Source organism: Eucyclogobius newberryi, unplaced genomic scaffold (assembly GCF_026437365.1).
Source record: "Eucyclogobius newberryi isolate DKJ021-1_F unplaced genomic scaffold, fEucNew1.0.hap1 SCAF_6, whole genome shotgun sequence".
NCBI classification, from domain to species: domain Eukaryota; kingdom Metazoa; phylum Chordata; class Actinopteri; order Gobiiformes; family Gobiidae; genus Eucyclogobius; species Eucyclogobius newberryi.
The window spans coordinates 22,135,885-22,156,955 of NW_027316278.1; the positions used below are offsets into that span (position 1 = coordinate 22,135,885).

Consider the following 21,071-nt stretch of genomic DNA (forward strand, 5'->3'; position numbering starts at 1 on the left):
CGAGAGCATGTGCTTTGGACTTCAATCAGAGTGTACTTTTACTTGAAGTTTTTTCTGTACCAAATCTACCGAGTCCAGAAACAGCCGCTAGTCCCTTTTGATGGTAATAATAAGCACATTGTGTTCAGTGATTCAGTGATGTGCACACATGTCCTTCTGCCTGTTGGTGGTCAGTGAAAGAATAAAAACAAATTAAAAATCAATCCTCACTTTACCAAAATATTGGTCAGTAACCAAGGCGAGTATTGGGGCCACTAATTCATTTGCTGTTAATATGCCACAAATGCGCATGGGGAAATGACTTGTCTAGACTTGATGTCACATCAGAGTCCAGACATACACGCACCACACACTTATTACATCCTTGCTGTGTCCCTGAAGGTCCTTCCCACCTAATTTGTATACCTGGCACCAGCACTCACTACATTTGACAGTGTCTGTGTCCACTGGCTCAGAAACCCTTGTGACCCTCATTAAATGCATGAAGTGCTCTAGGCGCTCTTAGAATTAAAGGAGCACTCACAGAAGAGCAGTGCACGTTTGACCACTGTATGCTGTGATGTCCTTTTGAACAACACTAGGATGATAAAAACAATGAACCACTTAAGAACCAATGCACCATGACACACAACTGTCCACTTCATTCAGAAAAATCTAAAGTGGTGCCTTGTTTCCTCTTATTATTAATAATAATCCAAGGGAAAACGCAAACACAAGGGGTTGAGAGAAGTGCAAGTGAAATGGAAAAGGCATCATCTGACGAAAACAACTTGAATGTTGAGTGTCATTAGGCATTATAAATTTACTCTGTAGTTACAAGAAAAGGAATAGTGCAGAAGGCCTCTAGGTGGGGGGCAAAGAGACGGAGCTGATTTCCTAATTCTTTACTGTGGTGGTGAGCTTGATACGCTCCTAAAGCAAATGTGTTTTTCCTACTACAATAACACCTCACCAGACATCCTTTAACCCAATTTAGAAAACACTCCTTTCAAAAGCATCCAATGCACTCTGTCCAAATTTGGTAGCGCCCTTGTTGGTGGTCCCGGGTGCCTCTTTGTGTATGTGTTACTGTGTGTGTCTGGAAGACTATGTTTTTCATCCTTTCAGAGCTTCCCTTCAAACTAAGCATTATATCTGTCATATGTGTGTTCACAACATGAGATAAAAGATGGCATCACTTCAGAATAAGTGATTTTTGTGTATCAAAGTCTCTAAGAAGTATTTGTTGTGTTTATGTCTGAGCACCTTGTCCCCCGCTCATCTGTGCTTCCTCGAGTGCTTCACGTTTCCAAGAAAAGCAGATTGTGCAGCCACTTTACACAATATTAACAGGTGTGACGTCTTTCCTCCCACAGTGAGCACAAAGCATGACGCTCCAAGAGGTTTCCCTTTTGCACATTTACAAATAAGACTTGAAGGTGGAAAACATGAATGATCTGTTTTGAAAGTTAAGAAACTAGTGCTTATTTCACTTTCCACAAGGTTTTATACCATTTTAAGTTGCATAACATGAATAATGACATGTAAAAAACACATTAATATACTTTTCTAAACTTACCGCCAAGTTCTTTTACATTCAGAATAGCATTTGGAAAGGGCACGGCTTTAATGCTGAAACCTGAAAAAGAAAATAAAGCGAGACATAACTATTCTCTGCAGTATAAGATCTACACTTTATTACATTACATTTCATAATTTTAAGTACTATATAAAACAAAAGCAGTGTAAGCAGGATACAGCCTATATCTCACAAAACTACTATAAACTATTTTTAGGATTTTAGAGAGGATGAATGACCAATGTTGAGGTGACACTCATGGGAAGTTTAAACATTTCCACCTTGACATTGCTCAATCTCATCTGATCTCTGAGCTAGAAGGGTTGGGCCTGGATGCTGCAGCAATGGGAGACCACTGGGAATACCAGTTGCTGTAGTCTGGAAGCAGTGGTGCAAACGGCAATGCAAAACACATTACCCACCTTCCCTATGGATGAATTGATGTGTGCATGATCGATTGGTGGTGGTTGGAGCAGCTCATGGACAGCCTTGCTTCTGTCAGTCTACCCTAGGGCAGCTGTGGTTACAATAGTAGCCACCAAGTATGGACTGAATGAATAATGCAAAAATGTAAAGCAACTCTGAGCATCTGGTATACAAGACGAATGCATTATTTTTACTATTTGAACTTATTTAAAAGTGGGAATACTACACATGTTGGTCTAATATCACAAATTGAACTGAATTAATTTAGCAATTTAATTAATATTCTTAGAGTTGACTATCAATGGGGAAGTGAAATGACTCCTCCGAGCGCTCCATTGGCCACTAAGACTCTGGTTAAAGTCCAGCTTACAGGAATAAAACCTGCTCCGGACTGTGTTAACACTACATCACAACATATTCTCATAGACCAAAGAATGAATGAGTTGATGCTACAATAGAGTGGAGACAGACGAACCTGTAGTGGGGACGATGCCATTACCGCCCTCGCTGCAGAGGCGGGAGAGCAGGCTGCTCTTTCCGGCGCCTGTTAAGCCGATGCACACCACATCATACTCTGGTCTCGGAGGTGGAGGTCCTTTACAGCACAGCGCACGGAAACACTGCAAAAGAGAGCAGCCAAACTGTGCATTGTTGCCATAAAAATGTAACTTTCGGATTTTGCCTGCCCTAGAATGTTTCACAGTATTTTTCTTTTAGCAATAAAACAAATTGTAAATATATAGTTAATCCCAACTGAGGTACATATCAGGCAATGCGATAAATATCTCCATCAAGGTATAGCAGACCCGCAAGAAACGTTACGTAGTGCACCTTTAACCATTGAAGGTCCTTACTAAAACACATAACAAAAGACGTTATCACATATGTTGAAGTGCAGTGTGGTGCATGTCTAGTGTGGGCTGCAGGTCAGACCCCCAGAGGCAGACCTGTCGTGCTTGAGTCATGACCTGGGTCTAAGTGCCTGCTGTGAAACATTAAGAACAAAATGCAGTGTGAACCGTGAACTGCGCTTTAAACTTGTGCGGAGGAAGCAGCAGTATCCAAACCAAAAAGAGATCTCTTTTATTTGCAAGACAGGAACCAGTCTGGAGAACACGGACACTTCAGAACACAGTTTCAGGCACAGCACAGGACCACCTCATGGTTTATGACACATGACAAGTCTATAAAAACATGTAGAGATCAGCACTTTACCCCGTCTCTTTAAAGTGTCCTTTTGATGAAAAATAAAAAAGAATGAGTGAAACTGTAGCCAGGTCCATCAAAAAGCTAATTTAGAGAAAAAGGTCAGCACTTTTGCGCTGGCAGTGACAGTAATTCAAACATAATAGTAGTCTTGCATCAGACGGTGCCCATCAGCTCCAGACGTGAACGCAGCAACTCGACCCCGACTCCTCACTGAACCCTGCCGTCTGCCCAAACAGGAAACATTCTGCTCGGCACCAAAGGCTCTGATCAGAAACACACACAGCATGTCAGGAAAAAAGTCTGATGGGAATTTGCCCCTCAGTCAAATGTCAGAACTACTCTCAAACCTACTTCTGTATGTTAACGGCTCAAAATAATCGATTTGCTTTCTCCTAAAAAGCCCATATGCAGTAGCTGCTGTTGGGGTCAGATGTACACAACATGAGGGACGAGGCGCGCACCTTTGGCCTCTTTAACGGAAGACCAAGCATGACCGAAGAGCTTCAGGAGGAATATAAACTTGTCTGCAGGGTTTGGCTGCAAGACAAAGGGCAGATCAATCCCTGGTACCCCCCGGGGAGTTCAATTTAATGTAACATTTTAACTTCCTTATTCCAGACAATAACGTTGTATGGGTTTAAAAGATTTTGCTTTTAGAGAAGTCCTTTATTACATTCAGTCAGTGTAAAATGCAGAGTAAGGATAATTAAAAAGCTAATCATTTAACTGATGACATTTGACAATATACAGCATATTTTCGAAAAAATTAAATAAAAGAGTGGCCTGCTGTCTGCATCTTAGCATTCTCGTTCAAGGCTCCAACATACAAATCTGTGCATGAGAAAACGTGTGTGTGATATGTGCAGAGGGTTGAGAGCATGACAAGTCAAACAGTTCTCTCTGTCATAGTTTGAAATAGGAGGAATCAGTAAAGACTATTAATTACATGAGATCCCCAGGAGCTGTGTCAGGTTGAGCTGACAACTTCTTCTACACAGATTTACTTCAGGCTCTGTTCACTATGTTGTAAATGCACCTGACATGAATGAAGCCACAGGACCAGGACCTTTTTTAGAAACCACAAGTATTTTTAGAGATAATAAATGTGGGTGAGCGCAGAGCCCCAGACGCTGCAGACTGCTTCATGTTACATTCCTGTACACACTGCTCATTCACTGGGGACTCCCTTAGATTTCAAGTATATTTATTATAATGGACAATGCACTGATGAGACCAGGACTGATCTCTGAATAAGAGTAAAATCCCAGTGTGCTACTAGTGCTGCATATAAGGATGGTTCCATCTCTTTTTAGACACGGTGTGGCATGGATGCAGCACTTGTCTGTCGTCAGTGCACATCTTAGATATTGCAAATGAGTTTGTGCAATGGAACAGACAGTGGCAGTAGAAGGAGGAGTGAAGAAGGAAAGGGAAAGGACACGAGGAGGCACTACAGACACGGGGCACAGATGGGTCCAGTACCAGACGTTTTTATTTTTCCAGACTGGGTGTCGGGACAACACTTGTGTGGAGGACTCACTCGTGACCTTTGGAAATGACAGCCCTTTATATGGGTGTCCCGGCGGAGAAGCAGCACAGATTTGTGTGTAATACACACCGGCAACAGTCATAACACAGGCCCGTAAAGCCATGAGGGCGGGACAGACCTCACTGTAGTGCGCTCCGCTCTGAGGGAGATGGGGGCAGGGAGCTGAGGGGCACATTCATTCATCCTCATTCATCTTCTCCCCTTCACTTGTTGTTGTTATTTGCCACTTTGAAGCAGCGGGTGGGGGTTCACTCAGTACAGTGAGGGGCGCTGCATGCCATTCTCGTTAAGGCCGAGACAGACACGGCTGCTCAATGGACTCTTCCCAGGCCTTGAGTTCAAATGGCGAAGATCCATTTACCTCTGAAAATTGTCTTTTTATCATTGAATATCCCCAGGTTTTACAAATCTTGCTGATAAGGTCAATAACAGGTGCTTTCCAATGAGCGATTGGTTGGCCTACAACAACATTTTTATCACTTCATATCCAGAATGTTGGAATGTGCTGAAAAAGAGCCACAGCATCTTTGAGCGCATTATTATCTACTGTGTCCCACATAAGGTGACAATGTCTACATCGGTGTAACATCCATCAGGTGAAGTGGACCGTGTCTTACTTAAGTCAATAAAACCTTCAAACAGGCACAGTAGGGCTGTAGTCGACATGTCCTGCCGATCGATAAACGTTTCAGTATCTCTGCACTCACAAGACTGCAAATGCACAGAAGTTCATGCTAAGACAATCATTTATAAAGCAATCTGTAGGAAACTGTGTATTTATATGTAAAAAACTTCAGCTTCAGCTCACTTCATATTGTCATCTTTGTTCTGTTGTCCCATTTAAATCCTTATATATAATACAAATATTTAGTAGACTTATACAAATTCTGTACCGTCTACCGATTAATCGAATAAACAGCTAAAGGCTGACAGCCTGATAGGGAACAGGGATAAAAATGACCACAAAATCTGGGAAAATTGGGCATTTAATTTACATACGAGCTGTATCTGCAGACGGCATCACTGCTCTTGCATCTCTCTTTTCACCAGAACACGATGGCCCTAAAATGATTAAGCCTCATCACAGAGGATTAAGGTGCCCTTGACATAAGCCATTGTTGTAAGCGATGAGGGGCGTAAGAGGGGCTTCTTTTCACACAGTGGTGATGGTTTCATTGGAGGACAATTGTGGCCTGACTGGTCCAGGAGTACAGCGTAAAGTGTGCAGGAGGTGGAGGTGGTGTCACTGCTGTAAATCTTCAGGTCAGTGACAGAAGACTGGACTGTTACAATAAATCGCACTTTCGATGGGAGTCTAGACGCTCCTATTGAGGATTGAGACGCAAAGCTGGTCCACCACAAACAGCATCTGGTTGTGGCAGTGAGCACCAATCCACCACATCAACAACATGAACAGTTTGTTTCGCCATTAGCTGAGGTACTATTCCTGAGTGCTATGACTTAATAAAACTGAAGGTAAAGCATGTACAGACAGGTCAAATGACTTCTGTTGCTTTGATTAATTGTCACTTGAAAAGATAGTCTAGTATGGCATACATTGATCTTCAGGTTTGGTTTTGGAGGCTGAGATTAGCGAGATGGAGACACAAACGTCCAGAGTCACAGAGTGAGATGGGTTCTATTTTGTACCACTGGTTAATAAAATCTAATTGGTAGCATTAAATAGCTGTGCCAAAAATGTTGCTTTCCTGGACACAGTATAACGCAAAAGATGTTTTTCCACACCCAGAGGATCAAAGCTTTAGGGGCCCCCTTTTGAAGGCCCTGAAACCAGTGTGCAAGAACCAAGGGGGGTGGAGGGTACCCCATCACACAGAAACAAAAAGGCTGGATAGATAGAGAATACTTGCCCTACTTACATCAGATAACACATTTTCATCTGACCCTTTAATGACAACTACATTTTATAATTTAAAAAAAAAAAGCGACATTTGGGCCCATTCATTCACACAAACGTGTAAAAATACACGTGCATGCTGCCAATTATATAGACAATTACCTGCTTCTGGGTCTCCATTGATTTCATATTTAGTTATTTAAAACTATGATTATTTAAATTCTTTAAAACACAATTATTGAAGCAAAGCACACTTCAATCGACTAGAACAAAAGAACAAACAGATGAAGTTAAAGACGAGATGTTTAATATTTTCTCTTCTATTCTTTAACCATGGTTGGATCTGAATGACAAACAGGCAGGTCTATAGTTCCATGTCATTATTGATATTTGGCGACTTGGGCGTTCCAGCACATTTGTCGGAAGTGAACCAGACACATTGTTTTAACCTTTACTTGAGGAGCCTCTGTCTCATTCCCAGAGGCTGCCTATGTATATGGGTCAATGACTTCAATAGGCCTTCATTAAGCACAGTTAGTGTCTACAGTTAATTATGCAAATACTGAGACCCCTCATGATGTTTGTGGCCTCCTCCTTTCAAAGGCTCAGACAAAAGTCACACCTCCTCACAGCTCGTATGTTTGCGACGTACGGCCTTCAAACGAAACGATTATCCTCACGCATTTTTTGTCAGTAACCAAAAATGTTATGGAGCTGAGGCCCCTACAATCACCAGTGACAGAAGGTCCTCCAGAAGGTTCTCACTGTGAAGAACTATTGTGGGGAATAATAAATTCTCCAATAATATTAGGAACAAACATCAACAAGAGTCAATTAAGAAAAACTGCATGACAGGCAAATGCAAGCTTTGTTTGTGTGACGATAATGACAGGCCTCGACCACACGAAGACTGTGACCCAGAGGTTTTTAAAGTAATTAATAATTAAACGCCCTGTGCCGCGCTGGAAGGACTAACTCACCTCATAGTTTCACCTTCTCTTGTCGTGCTCCTATAGCTATAAGAAAGAGACACATTTTAAACACTTCCATACAACAATAACGAAGGTGTCAGCTTTGTCTGTGTAAATTTACTGTCACAAAGATGTACCACATGTTGGCAGAGATTCCATCCCACACTAAACTGGTTCATTATCAGTGTTTGATAAACAAATCTACAGTACTAGTAAAGCTGGTGTGGGCGAGTGTGGCTGCGAGTGGACAGAGGCCATACGCTGAAGCATGTGAAGAAGACTACTACACAAAGTGTAGAGCCTGCCCCACACAGAGCAGAGCACTCCACACGATTGATTCCACATGCTCTTTCTCTTCAAAGAGAACATACAGGCACAAACTGTGTATGTCAGAATGTGACGGTCTCATCTGCCGCCCACAACTGTGGTTAATGACACAACAACAGTGTTTGGACGAAGCGCTGGTGTCATTCAGACAACAGGCTTTAACCACACAATGGACCTCGACAGCAAACCATTAAATGCATTGTGTCAGTGGCAATTTGTGTTATTAAAATGTATAATAAACTAAATTAAAATGGAGACTAGTTGAGTAAATGTGCTCAATTGTCTGTTACGATCCAACGGGACCCCAGAAAATCCTCTTTACCGGAAGAAGAGACGGTCACCAGACAAACACAGGCCCCACTCTCCCACACACTCGGAGCAGAGCCAAGGCCGATAGACACATGTGCTGCAGCGTAGGGCAGATTGCGAAAGGAGTTTTCATAAACGGCTGAGCACAGAGGGAAACATTTACTTAGTCAAAGACAGGAAAGAACAGATTCTGATGCACTGCAGGCCTCACCTGTGACACTGCACAGTGCGGGTGGAGGCAGAGGCAGATCAGCGCTTCCTCTCTAGAGACATGAGCCCTTCAGACCTGAGGATGACGACTGTGATGGGAAGGCCTCTGCAGACCCACAGAAACTGAGATGAACCAATAAGACACTGTCTAATATTAAGCCCTCATGCAAGGAAGTAGTCAAACACAATGTGGTTTTCATTCACTCAAGGGTTGGAGTTGATTTTTGCAAATCCAGCCTGATTTTCTACTGACATTTAACTTTGAAGATCGTAGAATACCAAGGCCTTGCTATTAGTCTTCATGTTTTTGTTTTAGTGCCATCTGCAATGCAACAAGACAGCATGCAACATATATCAGGGCAAACTGATGAACCCAAAAAAAGTATTTAAGTGAATGACTACATATCTCATTTAACTGACACTTAAAGAGTTTCCACATCCTCTCACGGTTTACTCTTAAAACAAATAATTGAAGTCTGATGTAACAGATTTTCACACAAACTCTGTCTGACTGGGTTACCCTCAGCTGACCCAAAGAAGACAATACTGCAGGAGGACTAAGAGTAGTCTGTATGTTTCAGATTGTACAGTGACAGCAGCAAGTATGATGTCCATGTTTCTATCATATAAGAGCAATTCATCTAACCCTAACCCTTACACTATATAACAATTAAAAACATTCGGTGAGAGAAGTATTAATTGAGAGGCATGGAGCTAATAGGTGATTTGATGGCTCCACCTAGAGGACATGTCAGTGAATGACAACTTGAGCATGTAAACAAACATGCACCACTTTATGAATGAAAGGGGTGTGTAGATTAGCAGCAATACAGCAATAAAAACACAGCACCAGCAGGTAATCAACATCAGAAGAACATCAATAATATATATTTGTTTTAAACTAGCACTTTAATTCTGTGACATAAAAATAAAATAAAATAATTTCTCAATGAAGTAGGGGTTCATCATTTAGTCTGTTGCTGTAGACTATTTGGGTCTACAAAAGCCGTTCGAAATAAGAAGCCATATGACAACGGATTCACTCAAAGGTCAGATCAATCTGAGAAGACATTTGGTTCTTCAGGCAAAACTACAGCTAAACCAGGTCTAGTTGTACAAGGACAAACCCAGAGAAGAACAAATATGACACAAACTGACTGTATTAAGCCTAGACGTGCATTTCCTTTCATTACCAGATGAGGGAGCTAAAGCTCTTTTACTCAAAACACACCAAACAAGTCCAAATATCACTTTGCTTTCTTACTCATAATGGAAAGCGTAAACAAGGAGTAAGTGAGAAGAGAGCCAATGAGCATTTTTATTATTTTTTCTTTTACAGTTGAACAACAAAGCACCGCAATGTGGACAAAAAGCTCATATTAGCCTGTTGTGAATCGCAGAGGAAGGGCAGCCCCGAGAAGACAATTGCCTCATGAACAAACCTTTAAATCTACATTTTAATTGTTTTTATTTGGTCTGACCACTGAAGGGTTTATAAATGCAGTAATTATTTGATTTGTCAAGTTTAGGAGTGGGCGATATTGACAAAAAATAGTGTCCATATTTTTTGCGTTATTGAAAACATTTGTTGACATGTGCCAGTAAATGTCATACTTGAGGTTTAAGTCTAGCACAAGGTCATTTACAATCGTTTAAACTACATACACTCGATATTCTAGATTTGCATATCTCAAAAACAACTATTGCCGTATTATAAGTTAATGATATATCTCACTTTTTTGCGTTCAGCTTGTAAAAACATCAACCAATACCACTTTCACAAGAGGTTATTGTAGCCCTCTGCAAACAATCGCTGTGAAATTCTTGTTAAACTGACCAACTATGTCATTACTCAACTTGTGTGTTCTATTCAGCAGTTATTTTTAAGTGTGGGATATTGAAGGGCCAGGAGGGGCAAAGGCTGCTCCCATCCTGTCTTTGAAAATTTACGGAAGGGGTTGGAAATGTAGCTTTTCACACAGCGTGGGAAAAAGACAAATATTGAGGAGTTATATTGTGACTGCAGCTTTCACATGGTCAAATGAAATGAAATAATACGACAAGAAACAAGCTCCATCTCAATTAGCAGTAAAGACAAGTGCCAGACACCACCAAAACCTCCTCTGCTGCACCTCACAGCTCAGGTGGAACTTGGGTGTCCTGAAGAGAGACCATCATCTGGCCATGGGTCATATCCCAAACATACACATGATTTTGGCAGTGTGGCTCGCTTTTTTAAATTATTCATTCATAATTTAATTCATATTGCGCCTTTCATGACACCCAAAGCGCTTTACAGCGGATTGTTGAGTCCCTCTACACTCCGTGGTGGTAAGCTACTATTGTAGCCACAGCTGCCCTGGGGCAGACTGACAGAGGCGAGGCAGCCAATTTGCGGCATCAGCCCCTCTGACCACCACTCGCTCATGCACACACACCAGAGTCAATGTGGGTGAAGTCCTTAAGAAAGTTTCTTGCTTAAGGACACAATGAGTTTGCTCTAGTGCCCCACTGTGGCCCCTGGTGTTCCAGTGTCTCTCATTAAAGTACTGACCAGCCCCAACTTTCTTAATTTCCATGATCTCACAAGATCAGGCATTGACAAGCAGGTATGGCTTTTGTGACTAAAAAAATCATAAGCTTCCGGTTGGATTTGTGCCCGAAGATTTTCAAAGACATGTAAGTACCAACTGAGCAACCACTAATGTGAATTAATACAATACCATTTAATTTTGGCCTGTGCCTGCAGGGACGGTGTTCCGGTTGATTAAGGACATAATGAAAGGGCCACAAAGTGCCGCAGACAGTCACTTACATATATACTGGTTTGGGCATTGTGCCGGGACAAGGTCCACAGAGCTCCGGCCACAGATTGCAGAACCAAACAAAACAGCAATAAGTGCTGCTGAAGTAAGTGAAGAGAAGCAAAGGCTAAACCATTTTAAAGTTTCACTTTTTAGTCAAAAAAAGCGGCAGCGACACACACAGTGCCATAAACTTGGAAATGCTAAAAATATTGTTTGTGAATTACTGAGATTGGCTCGATGATTAAAAGAAGAATTCAAGAACAATTTATATTTCATCTATTAAAATATTTTTTTCTAAGTTATGGGTGACAGTCAGTTGCTGACATTGCTGAAGTAGCAGACCCCTGCTCCAAGACAAATGAATTGAGAAAAGAAATATAGCAGAGAATAAATATTGCTGATGTTCCACCAGCACATCTGACAATGTGTAACCTTCCTGACTTGGTCAGTTAAAATACAACTTTGTAGTTAGAGGACTGTCATCTGCCCCATTTAAACACAGACACAGTTTTGATGGTAATCCAGAATATGTCCAGTGCTTTCTATGTGAGACAGTAACTGCATCTTATTTGACTACAGCTCTCAGAATCCACCTCTTGCATTAGTCTGACTGTGTGACGCACACACAATGCTTCCTCTCTTCACTGTGACCAAGCAACACAGAAGACATCAAGTCCCTCCTCCGTTTGAGTTTCAAAACACAGAGCAATAATCCATTAAGATAAAAAACACAAGTGAACACACCCACTTAGTCACTTATAACAGATGAGAAAATAGAGCTTGTTCTTACCGTATAAAGCCCTATCCTGCACAAGGCAAGAGAGAGCTGCATGTGCTCCGACATTGTGGTCGACAACAAGTGTAACCCACGGCAACAAACAAGCCAAGCCCCTGAGAGTGAATGGACAGAGGATCAGAGGAGCAGCAGGTTAACGACATGTCCAGCCCTTACAGTCTCACCTCCACCGCTCTGCTATTGTCAGCCAAAGGATTGAAAAGTAACATTAATGTTCCAGGAATAGGCTGGATTACAAGATGCTTCACTGCTCAAAATAATAAACAAACTCCACGACACAAGCCTCAGATTAGCTGAGATTAGCTGCTCTGCGGTCGATAATGATCCAGAAGAAGACAGTAAATAGGATTAGTCACCACTACGTGGCCACACTCTCTGTGTAGGTTTTATGCTGCAGAAAACCATTCTCTACATCATTCAACAGCTGAGCATAAGCAACATGAGGCACTGTGGCTCTTTTGGATGCTCGTGTAGAAAAACATTGTGTCAGACAATGCAAACCATCACATTCTTTTATTTACTTGGCATCAACACCCGTCTGTGTGAATGCTATGATTGCTGAGTAAGTACAGATGTACTGATCCAGTATACCTTTCATATTGCACCTTACTAAAGACAAACAACCAGTGTGATCAATATAGTTATCCACAAACACCTAATATACTCAACCTGACATATACCTGACACAACAGGTTGTAATACCTGCAAGAATATAATCTTTAGCATTTGATTGGTCAGTTGTAAAAGAAATAACTGGTGTTTTTATGTAATTGTATTTCACATATAGTTCTTTGAACAACAAGGCTCAAACCGTCTCATTAAACCCGCTCACGGCCCGATCTCTCTTAACTAAGGGTAAACACGTTAGTCTTAAGACCAACACCCACCTCCACCAAAACCTCTCTAAGACACATGGGTGGGACACATCCACATGACTTTAAATTACCCGGTCAGTGTGCCACACATTTTTTCAACAAGGAAATTCTCTGCAAAGTGTCCGTATCCGACCTCGCAGAGCACTTGGCATTTTTACTGTTTTCTTCACACCACCCAGCGAGGCGCTGACTCTCGCCGGTCTACTGCAATAGCCTGCTCCACGGCTCACCCTACAAACTCCTCGCCTCCTTCCATGAACACATCAAACCTTTCCTCAGTGAATTCATTACAATTAATCTGACTTTAATCATATAGTAAAGCGGTATATGTTAGAGATAGAGAACTTAATAGATTTTTTTCTCCCAGGCAGCTGTGAGGCTCAGTAAATCTGCCTTCAAACATGGCAAATTAGTGTTATTCATCATGTGTTTCAATCCACCTGCACCGCATCCCCACAGGAACATGTGCATCTCAACTCACACCTGTGCCTACATCACCTGCTGTCTTTGTGTTTGTGCATGGTCTGTGTGTGTCCTGTTATGACACGCACAGACCATGCATTTCTCTGATTGGGTAATCCACCTGTCAATCATGTCCATCTGAACTCTGAGAAGAGAGAAAAGAAAGGCCCAGATTACACACCTTTGTAGAATAACTAACTTTAATGATAATAAATAACTTAATAATAATAAATTGGCTGAGCAGGCGGCAAACATCCGGATCTGTGCGGTCACTGAGCTCTGGCACAGCAGGGAACAAACTCCACAGCCGGTCAGCGGGTGCTGCTTTTTGTAACTCTATAACCAGAGAGATATTGTGCAGTGTTGCAGTCCATAAGCAGACATAAATTACCCCACAATGGAATACTAGAATACCGGGCTGTCTTTGAGAATATCTCCCACAGCAAACGTTCTAGTATCACACAGATTGAAGTACCATCCAAACACCTCGTGCAAACAGCATTCAGTGTTCTGAGAAACCTTATGAAAACTGTCTGAATACAAAGCTGCTGAATACAAAAAATACAAAACTACTTAACTTCCAAAAACAAAAACAAAACAAAAAACCTCACCTATAGTGACCATATTAATGTTCCAGAACTATAACTGAATTGGTGCTAAACTGAGCAAATGCAAGGTTAGTCAGAATCTAATTACATTTATTTTTGAATTGACTCAATGGCTTGCAACTAACTATTACCAACTAATTATTTTAGTCTAGTGATTATGGTACTCTTTCAAATAATCTTTTTGTTGTTTAGAACGTAACAGGCCAGGAAATATGAGATTTTTACTCAATCTCACCCAGATAAAGCAGAACCTAATCCATCCTGGTGGAGAATATTTTCTGATGAAAGGGGGTTTTCATTAAAAACATGTTTGTTGATGTCTGAGTAATAAACCCTCTTCTCTCAGCTGATCCTGTAGTTTACATGTACAAACATGTTCTGAAGTACATTCTTCTTTCTTGGCATGATTCTTTTTTTATTTGTCAGCTCATAGGCCTATTTCAGTCTTCTCTTGAACTAGTTTAAATGTGAACTTTGTACAGAATCCTATTATTACAACAATTAAAATAAAATAAAAATCTAATCACAATTGTAATACTTGCTAGAAAAAACACAATTAGATATATTATTTTTCCAAATCTTACAGCCCTATTAAGTCTATGGAGCAGCATACATTTACATTATTACTTGTAGACTACTAATATGCTTGCCTGTAAAATCCAGGATGATATTCCTCTGTATGTTTATACAGACCAATATCAGTCTGGTCACTCCATAATCTCTGCACATTCAGGTGAGTGTGATTGATGGCTGGTTTAGCCAATTGTAGACAAGCATGGCGCTTTCTGTATGAGAAACAAACATGGCTGCTTACAGTTTTTTATGATTGAATAAACACTAAAATCTAACGCTTTGCCCAATTATCAAAACCTTACACTCAAGGAGCAAAAATTAGCCTCAGATTTGCACCACTGTAAACACAATCAGTCAGTTCACACTTTGTGCAAAACAACACATAGTGATTTGCAACACTGAACACACTTGTATTGCATTTAGACACAGAAGTTTATCAAGATGTCACTTCCTTGCAATTCTAAAGCACTGACTGTCAAATGACCACACCCATGTGCCAATCCATTGAACACTGACATTAGGTGCGCAAACACAAGAGTGCTTAATTGTAGACACACCATATCAGGTTTAAGCACTATAAAAATGCAGCAAGTGAGTTCACCAAACTTTCACCAAAATGGAAGGAAGACGAAGAATGAGGATGAGAGGGGGAATCGGAGGAGGAGGAGAAGGAGGCAGAGGAGGTGGAAGTGGAGCGGTAGAGGAAGAGGAAGAGGAAGAGGAAGAGGAAGAGGAAGAGGAAGAGGAAGAGGAAGACTTCAAGCAAGAGGAGGGGGAGGAGTTTGGGGGGTTATTTTTTTGTACTGGATAAAATGTTATGTTCATGATTTTTTGTATTTTTTTTTGCCATGTTTTGCCATGAGTATATGGAAAAAAAATAAATTGCATTGTCAAGAGCATGAGTCTTGCGTCCTGTGTGGTGTCTACAGTGATGCACACAAGTGTGTGTAGTGTTCACTGTGTGTATTGTATTGCAAAAAGTGTGAGCAGACATTGTGTTTCCAGTTGTGCAAATCCGAGCGATGTTTGCAAATTCACGGTGTACTTCACCCATACGACTCTATGCACTTAGAAGCAGGATTAGCTGAAAGTGTTTAAGGTTTTCAACAGCAGCGTGTAACTGGTGCAAACATAGTTAAGTCATATGCAACGTGTGTGTATGTCACCTCGCTGGGGGGGAAAGAGCCTGAGCTTGTGCGGGAGGTTGAGCGATACCGACTAGATATAGTCGGCCTCACCTCCACGCACAGTTTGGGCTCTGGAACCCATCTCCTCGAGAGGGGCTGGACGCTCCACTTCTCTGGTGTTGCCCGGGGGGAGAGGCGGCGGGCTGGTGTGGGCTTGCTTATAGCCCCTCAGCTCAGCCGCCACGTGTTGGAGTTTACCCCGGTGAACGAGAGGGTCGCGTCCCTCCGCCTTCGGGTGGGGGACAGGTCTCTCACTGTTGTGGCGGCCTACGGGCCGAACAGCAGTGCAGAGTACCCGGCCTTCTTGGAGTCCTTGGGAGGGGTACTGGACAGTGCACCGACCAGGGACTCCGTTGTTCTACTGGGGGACTTCAACGCCCACGTGGGCAATGACAGTGACACCTGGAGAGAGGTGATCGGGAAGAACGGCCTCCCCGATCTGAACCCAAGCGGTGTTCAGTTATTGGACTTCTGTGCTAGCCACGGATTGTCCATAACGAACACCATGTTCAAGCACAAGGGTGTCCATCAGTGCACATGGCACCAGGACACCCTAGGCCGGAGGTCAATGATCGACTTTGTTGTCGTGTCATCTGACCTCCGGCCGCGTGTCTTGGACACTCGGGTGAAGACTCGGGTGAAGAGAGGGGCAGAGTTGTCAACCGATCACCACCTGGTGGTGAGTTGGATCCGCTGGCGGAGGAGGAAGCCGGACAGACTTGGCAGACCCAAGCGCATTGTGAGGGTCTGTTGGGAACGTCTAGTGGAGCCCTCTGTCAGTAGGGTATTCAACTCGCACCTCCGGGAGAGCTTCTCCCATGTCCCGGGGAGGTTGGGGACATTGAGTCCGAGTGGACCATGTTCTCCGCCTCCATTGTTGATGCGGCTGCTCGGAGTTGTGGTCGCAAGGTCTCCGGTGCCTGTCGTGGCGGCAACCCCCGAACCCGGTGGTGGACACCGGAAGTAAGGGATGCCGTCAGACTGAAGAAGGAGGCCTATCAGGCCACTCTGGCTTGTAGGTCTCCGGAGGTCATCGACGGGTATCGGCAGGCCAAGCGAGCCGCGGGTTCGGGGAGGCCATGGAGGAGGACTATCGGTTGGCACCAAAGAAATTCTGGCAAACCGTCCGGCGCCTCAGGAGGGGGAAGCAGTGTCTCACCAACACCGTTTACAGTGCGGGTGGAGGCCTGCTGACCTCGACTGGGGATGTTGTCGGACGGTGAAAGGAATACTTTGAGGATCTCCTTAATCCCTCAGTCACGTCTTCCGAAGAGGAAGTAGAGACCGGGGACTCGGAGGCTGGCTCATCCATCACCCAAGCTGAAGTCACTGAGGTTGTTCGCAAACTCCTCGGTGGCAGGGCTCCGGGGGTGGATGAGATCCGCCCTGAGTACCTAAAGTATCTGGATGTTGTAGGACTGTCTTGGTTGACACGTCTCTGCAACATCGCGTGGCGTTCGGGGACCGTGCCTCTGGACTGGCAGACCGGGGTGGTGGTCCCTCTGTTCAAGAAGGGGGACCGGAGGGTGTGTTCCAACTACAGAGGGATCACACTCCTCAGCCTCCCAGGTAAGGTCTATTCCAAGGTACTGGAGAGGAGAATCCGACCGATAGTCGAACCTCGGATTCAGGAGGAGCAGAGTGGTTTTCGTCCCGGTCGTGGAACACTGGACCAGCTCTATACCCTCCATCGGGTGCTCGAGGGCTCATGGGAATTTGCCCAACCAGTCCACATGTGCTTTGTAGATCTGGAGAAGGCTTTCGACCGTGTCCCTCGGGGTGTCCTTTGGGGGGTGCTCCGGGAGTACGGGGTCCGGGGCCCTTTGCTCAGGGCTGTCCGGTCCCTGTATGACCGGAGCAGGAGCTGTGTTCGCATTGCCGGCAGTAAGTCAGATCTGTTCCCAGTGCGTGTTGGACTCCGCCAGGGCTGCCCTTTGTCACCGGTTCTGTTCATAATTTTTATGGACAGAATTTCTAGGCGCAGTCAGGGGTCGGAGGGTGTCCGGTTCGGGGACCACAGGATCTCATCTCTGCTGTTTGCAGACGATGTTGTCCTGATGGCTCCATCAAACCCGGACCTGTAACATGCACTGGGACGGTTTGCAGCCGAGTGTGAAGCGGCTGGGATGAGAATCAGCACCTCCAAATCCGAGGCCATGGTTCTCGACCGGAAAAAGGTGGCTTGCCCTCTCCAGGTGGGTGGGGTGTCCTTGCCCCAAGTGGAGGAGTTCAAGTATCTCGGGGTCTTGTTCACGAGTGAGGGAAGGATGGAGCGTGAGATCAACAGGCGGATCGGTGCAGCGGCTGCAGTGATGCAGTCGCTGAATCGGACCGTTGTGGTAAAGAGGGAGCTGAGCCGAAAGGCAAAGCTCTCGATTTACCGGTCGGTCTATGTTCCTACCCTCACCTATGGTCATGAGCTTTGGGTAGTGACCGAAAGAACAAGATCGCGAATACAAGCGGTCGAAATGAGTTTCCTCCGCCGTGTGGCTGGGCGCTCCCTTAGAGATAAGGTGAGGAGCTCGGCCACACGGGGGGAGCTCGGAGTAGAGCTGCTGCTCCTCCACGTCGAGAGGAGCCAGCTGAGGTGGCTCGGGCATCTGTTCCGGATGCCTCCTGGGCGCCTCCCTCGGGAGGTGTTTCAGGCATGTCCCCGGAGGACATGCCTGAAGGCCCCGGGGAAGACCCAGGACACGCTGGAGAGACTATGTCTCTCGGCTGGCCTGGGAACGCCTCGGGATCCCCCCGGAGGAGTTAGAGGAAGTGTCTGGGGAGAAGGAAGTCTGGGAGTCCCTGCTCAGACTGCTGCCCCCGCGACCCGGCCCCGGATAAAGCGGCAGAAGATGGATGGATGGATGACAACGTGTGTGTTTCATATTGTAAAAAAATATGGTTTCGATAAGAGTGTTTCATTTTGCAAAGGAGCTAAGGTGTTTTGCTAATTGGGTTTGTGTGTAGGGTTTTTCTAATTAAAACAAAACAATCAAAATTGTGTTTATTCAATTGTAAAAAACTGTAATACATATATATGAAATCTGTGTAGCACAGCAGGAAGGAGTCTTGACCTCTGAAAACAGCCAAGTGCACAGCTCACAGTTCACAGACCCACAACTGGCCCCACGCTTAAGCTGTATGCGATTGGTCAAAACAGGGTGGTCAAAATTGGTCTGGATAGGACTTTGAAAAGAATGTCCTATAATCAAGCGTAAGTTCAAAGTCCTTTTACATCTTGGAGGTGTGTGATAAACAGCCTGATAACACTGTGCGCTCATGAGAATTAGCAATAAGGTCAAAGAAGTTTAGTTCCTTTCACTTCATAAATTCCCATTGTAAGCCTCAGTCACAGCTTTCCTCTCATTGTTGCTGGACTATTCTCGCAGCATCCACAGGCATTGCTCCTACTGTACACAAAATACAATACAATATAAATCATAACACCACCAACCAAATATATATATTTATAATAATAAAAGTTTATTGGTGGTTTTCCGATTCTCGCAAGAGCCAGTTTTTCCTGTTGATTACATTGTACTTTGCCAGAAAATATCCAAGATAAATGCAGTGACTCAATCAAAATCTATATTTTAACAGTCATTTTAGCTGTCCCCATCTGTAATAAATGATATTGACCTATAAATGTTGTGATGTCATCTGAAACCCAGCAATTCTTAATAGATGATATTTGTATGTTTCTGCAATATATAGTTAGAGAAAACATTACTATAAAAATAATATTGCAAATAATTTATGCTTGATACAATTACCTTAAAGTAGGATAATGCCAGAAAACCTTGTGTACAATATTGAAAAATGCAATTCAATGCATACATGGCTAAATGAAACGCTTAAGTAGTTATTCAGTAATGAGCTATATAAGTTAATTATTTAATTCTCTACAATGCTATTTCAGGTATTTATTATGGAACTGTAACATGCGTGGATCATAATTTTACTTATGAACGTATGTTCGTAGAAAACTGCAATATTAGTTTAAGACAACTTAATAACAGAAATTAGATCATTAACTACTTCATTGTGCAATTTTACTAGAACAAGCAGCGAATTGTCTTTCATGCATTTTTTATGTTTTTATGCAGTGGTTATGTGACATTTGAGAACCGTAAATCGCTATCACAAACAATCACAACTACTTACAGGGGAACTGGGCGGGGATAGGGGGTAGGTGAAAACAGGGCAATGCAGGACAATACAGGTTTACTCAAATATGCATGATGCATGCACTTTGAAAAGGGTTAGCCAGGTTAAAAGCTCATTAAAGTAGATTTAGCGCACTGTGTCTCATGTAAAATAAGTGTAAGTTATGCTGGTGCTTTAAAGTGCTTAAAAAAAGAATGAGTAGCATAGCAACCTTCTCCCATACGATAATATAAAAGATCCATGTCCCATACGATAATATAATAGATCCATGTCCCATACGATAATATAATAGATCCATGTCCCATACGATAATATAATAGATCCATGTCCCATACGATAATATAATAGATCCATGTCCCATACGATAATATAATAGATCCATGTCCCATACGATAATATAATAGATCCATGTCCCATACGATAATATAATAGACCCATGTCCCATACCAATAATATAATAGATCCATGTCCCATACGATAATATAATAGATCCATGTCCCATACGATAATATAATAGATCCATGTCCCATACGATAATATAATAGATCCATGTCCCATACGATAATATAATAGACCCATGTCCCATATCAATAATATAATAGATCCATGTCCCATACGATAATATAATAGATCCATGTCCCATACGATAATATAATAGATCCATGTCCCATACCATAATATAATAGATCCATGTCCCATACGATAATATAATAGATCCATGTCCCATACGATAATATAATAGATCCATGTCCCATACGATAATATAATAGATCCATGTCCCATACCATAATATAATAGATCCATGTCTGATACGATAATATAATAGATCCATGTCCCATACGATAATATAATAGATCCATGTCCCATACAATAATATAATAGATCCATGTCTCATACCGATAATATAATAGATCCATGTCCCATACCGATAATACAACAGACCCATGTCCCATACCGATAATATAATAGATCCATGTCCCATACGATAATATAATAGATCCATGTCTCATACCGATAATATAATAGATCCATGTCCCATACCGATAATATAACAGACCCATGTCCCATACGATAATATAATAGATCCATGTCCCATACGATAATATAATAGATCCATGTCCCATACGATAATATAATAGATCCATGTCCCATACGATAATATAATAGATCCATGTCCCATACGATAAT

General features: G+C 42.8%; 1 protein-coding gene across 2 annotated transcripts in view; it reads right to left on the minus strand.

Moving 5' to 3' along the window:
• Positions 1 to 21,071, minus strand: part of arl15a (ADP-ribosylation factor-like 15a) — a 62,993-nt gene that overhangs the window by 38,277 nt on the left and 3,645 nt on the right. Inside the window, exons 1-4 of one of the 2 annotated variants that reach the window (XM_072432524.1) lie at positions 12,185 to 12,203; positions 12,015 to 12,115; positions 2,460 to 2,604; positions 1,559 to 1,618 (exon numbers count right to left, since the gene is read on the minus strand). In XM_072432524.1, the coding sequence (XP_072288625.1) occupies positions 1,559 to 1,618; positions 2,460 to 2,604; positions 12,015 to 12,068 (259 nt within the window). In that variant the 5' untranslated portion in view covers positions 12,069 to 12,115; positions 12,185 to 12,203. Of the gene's footprint in view, positions 1 to 1,558; positions 1,619 to 2,459; positions 2,605 to 12,014; positions 12,116 to 12,184; positions 12,204 to 21,071 lie in introns of those variants that run through there. The other variant, XM_072432525.1, reaches the window with a different exon arrangement.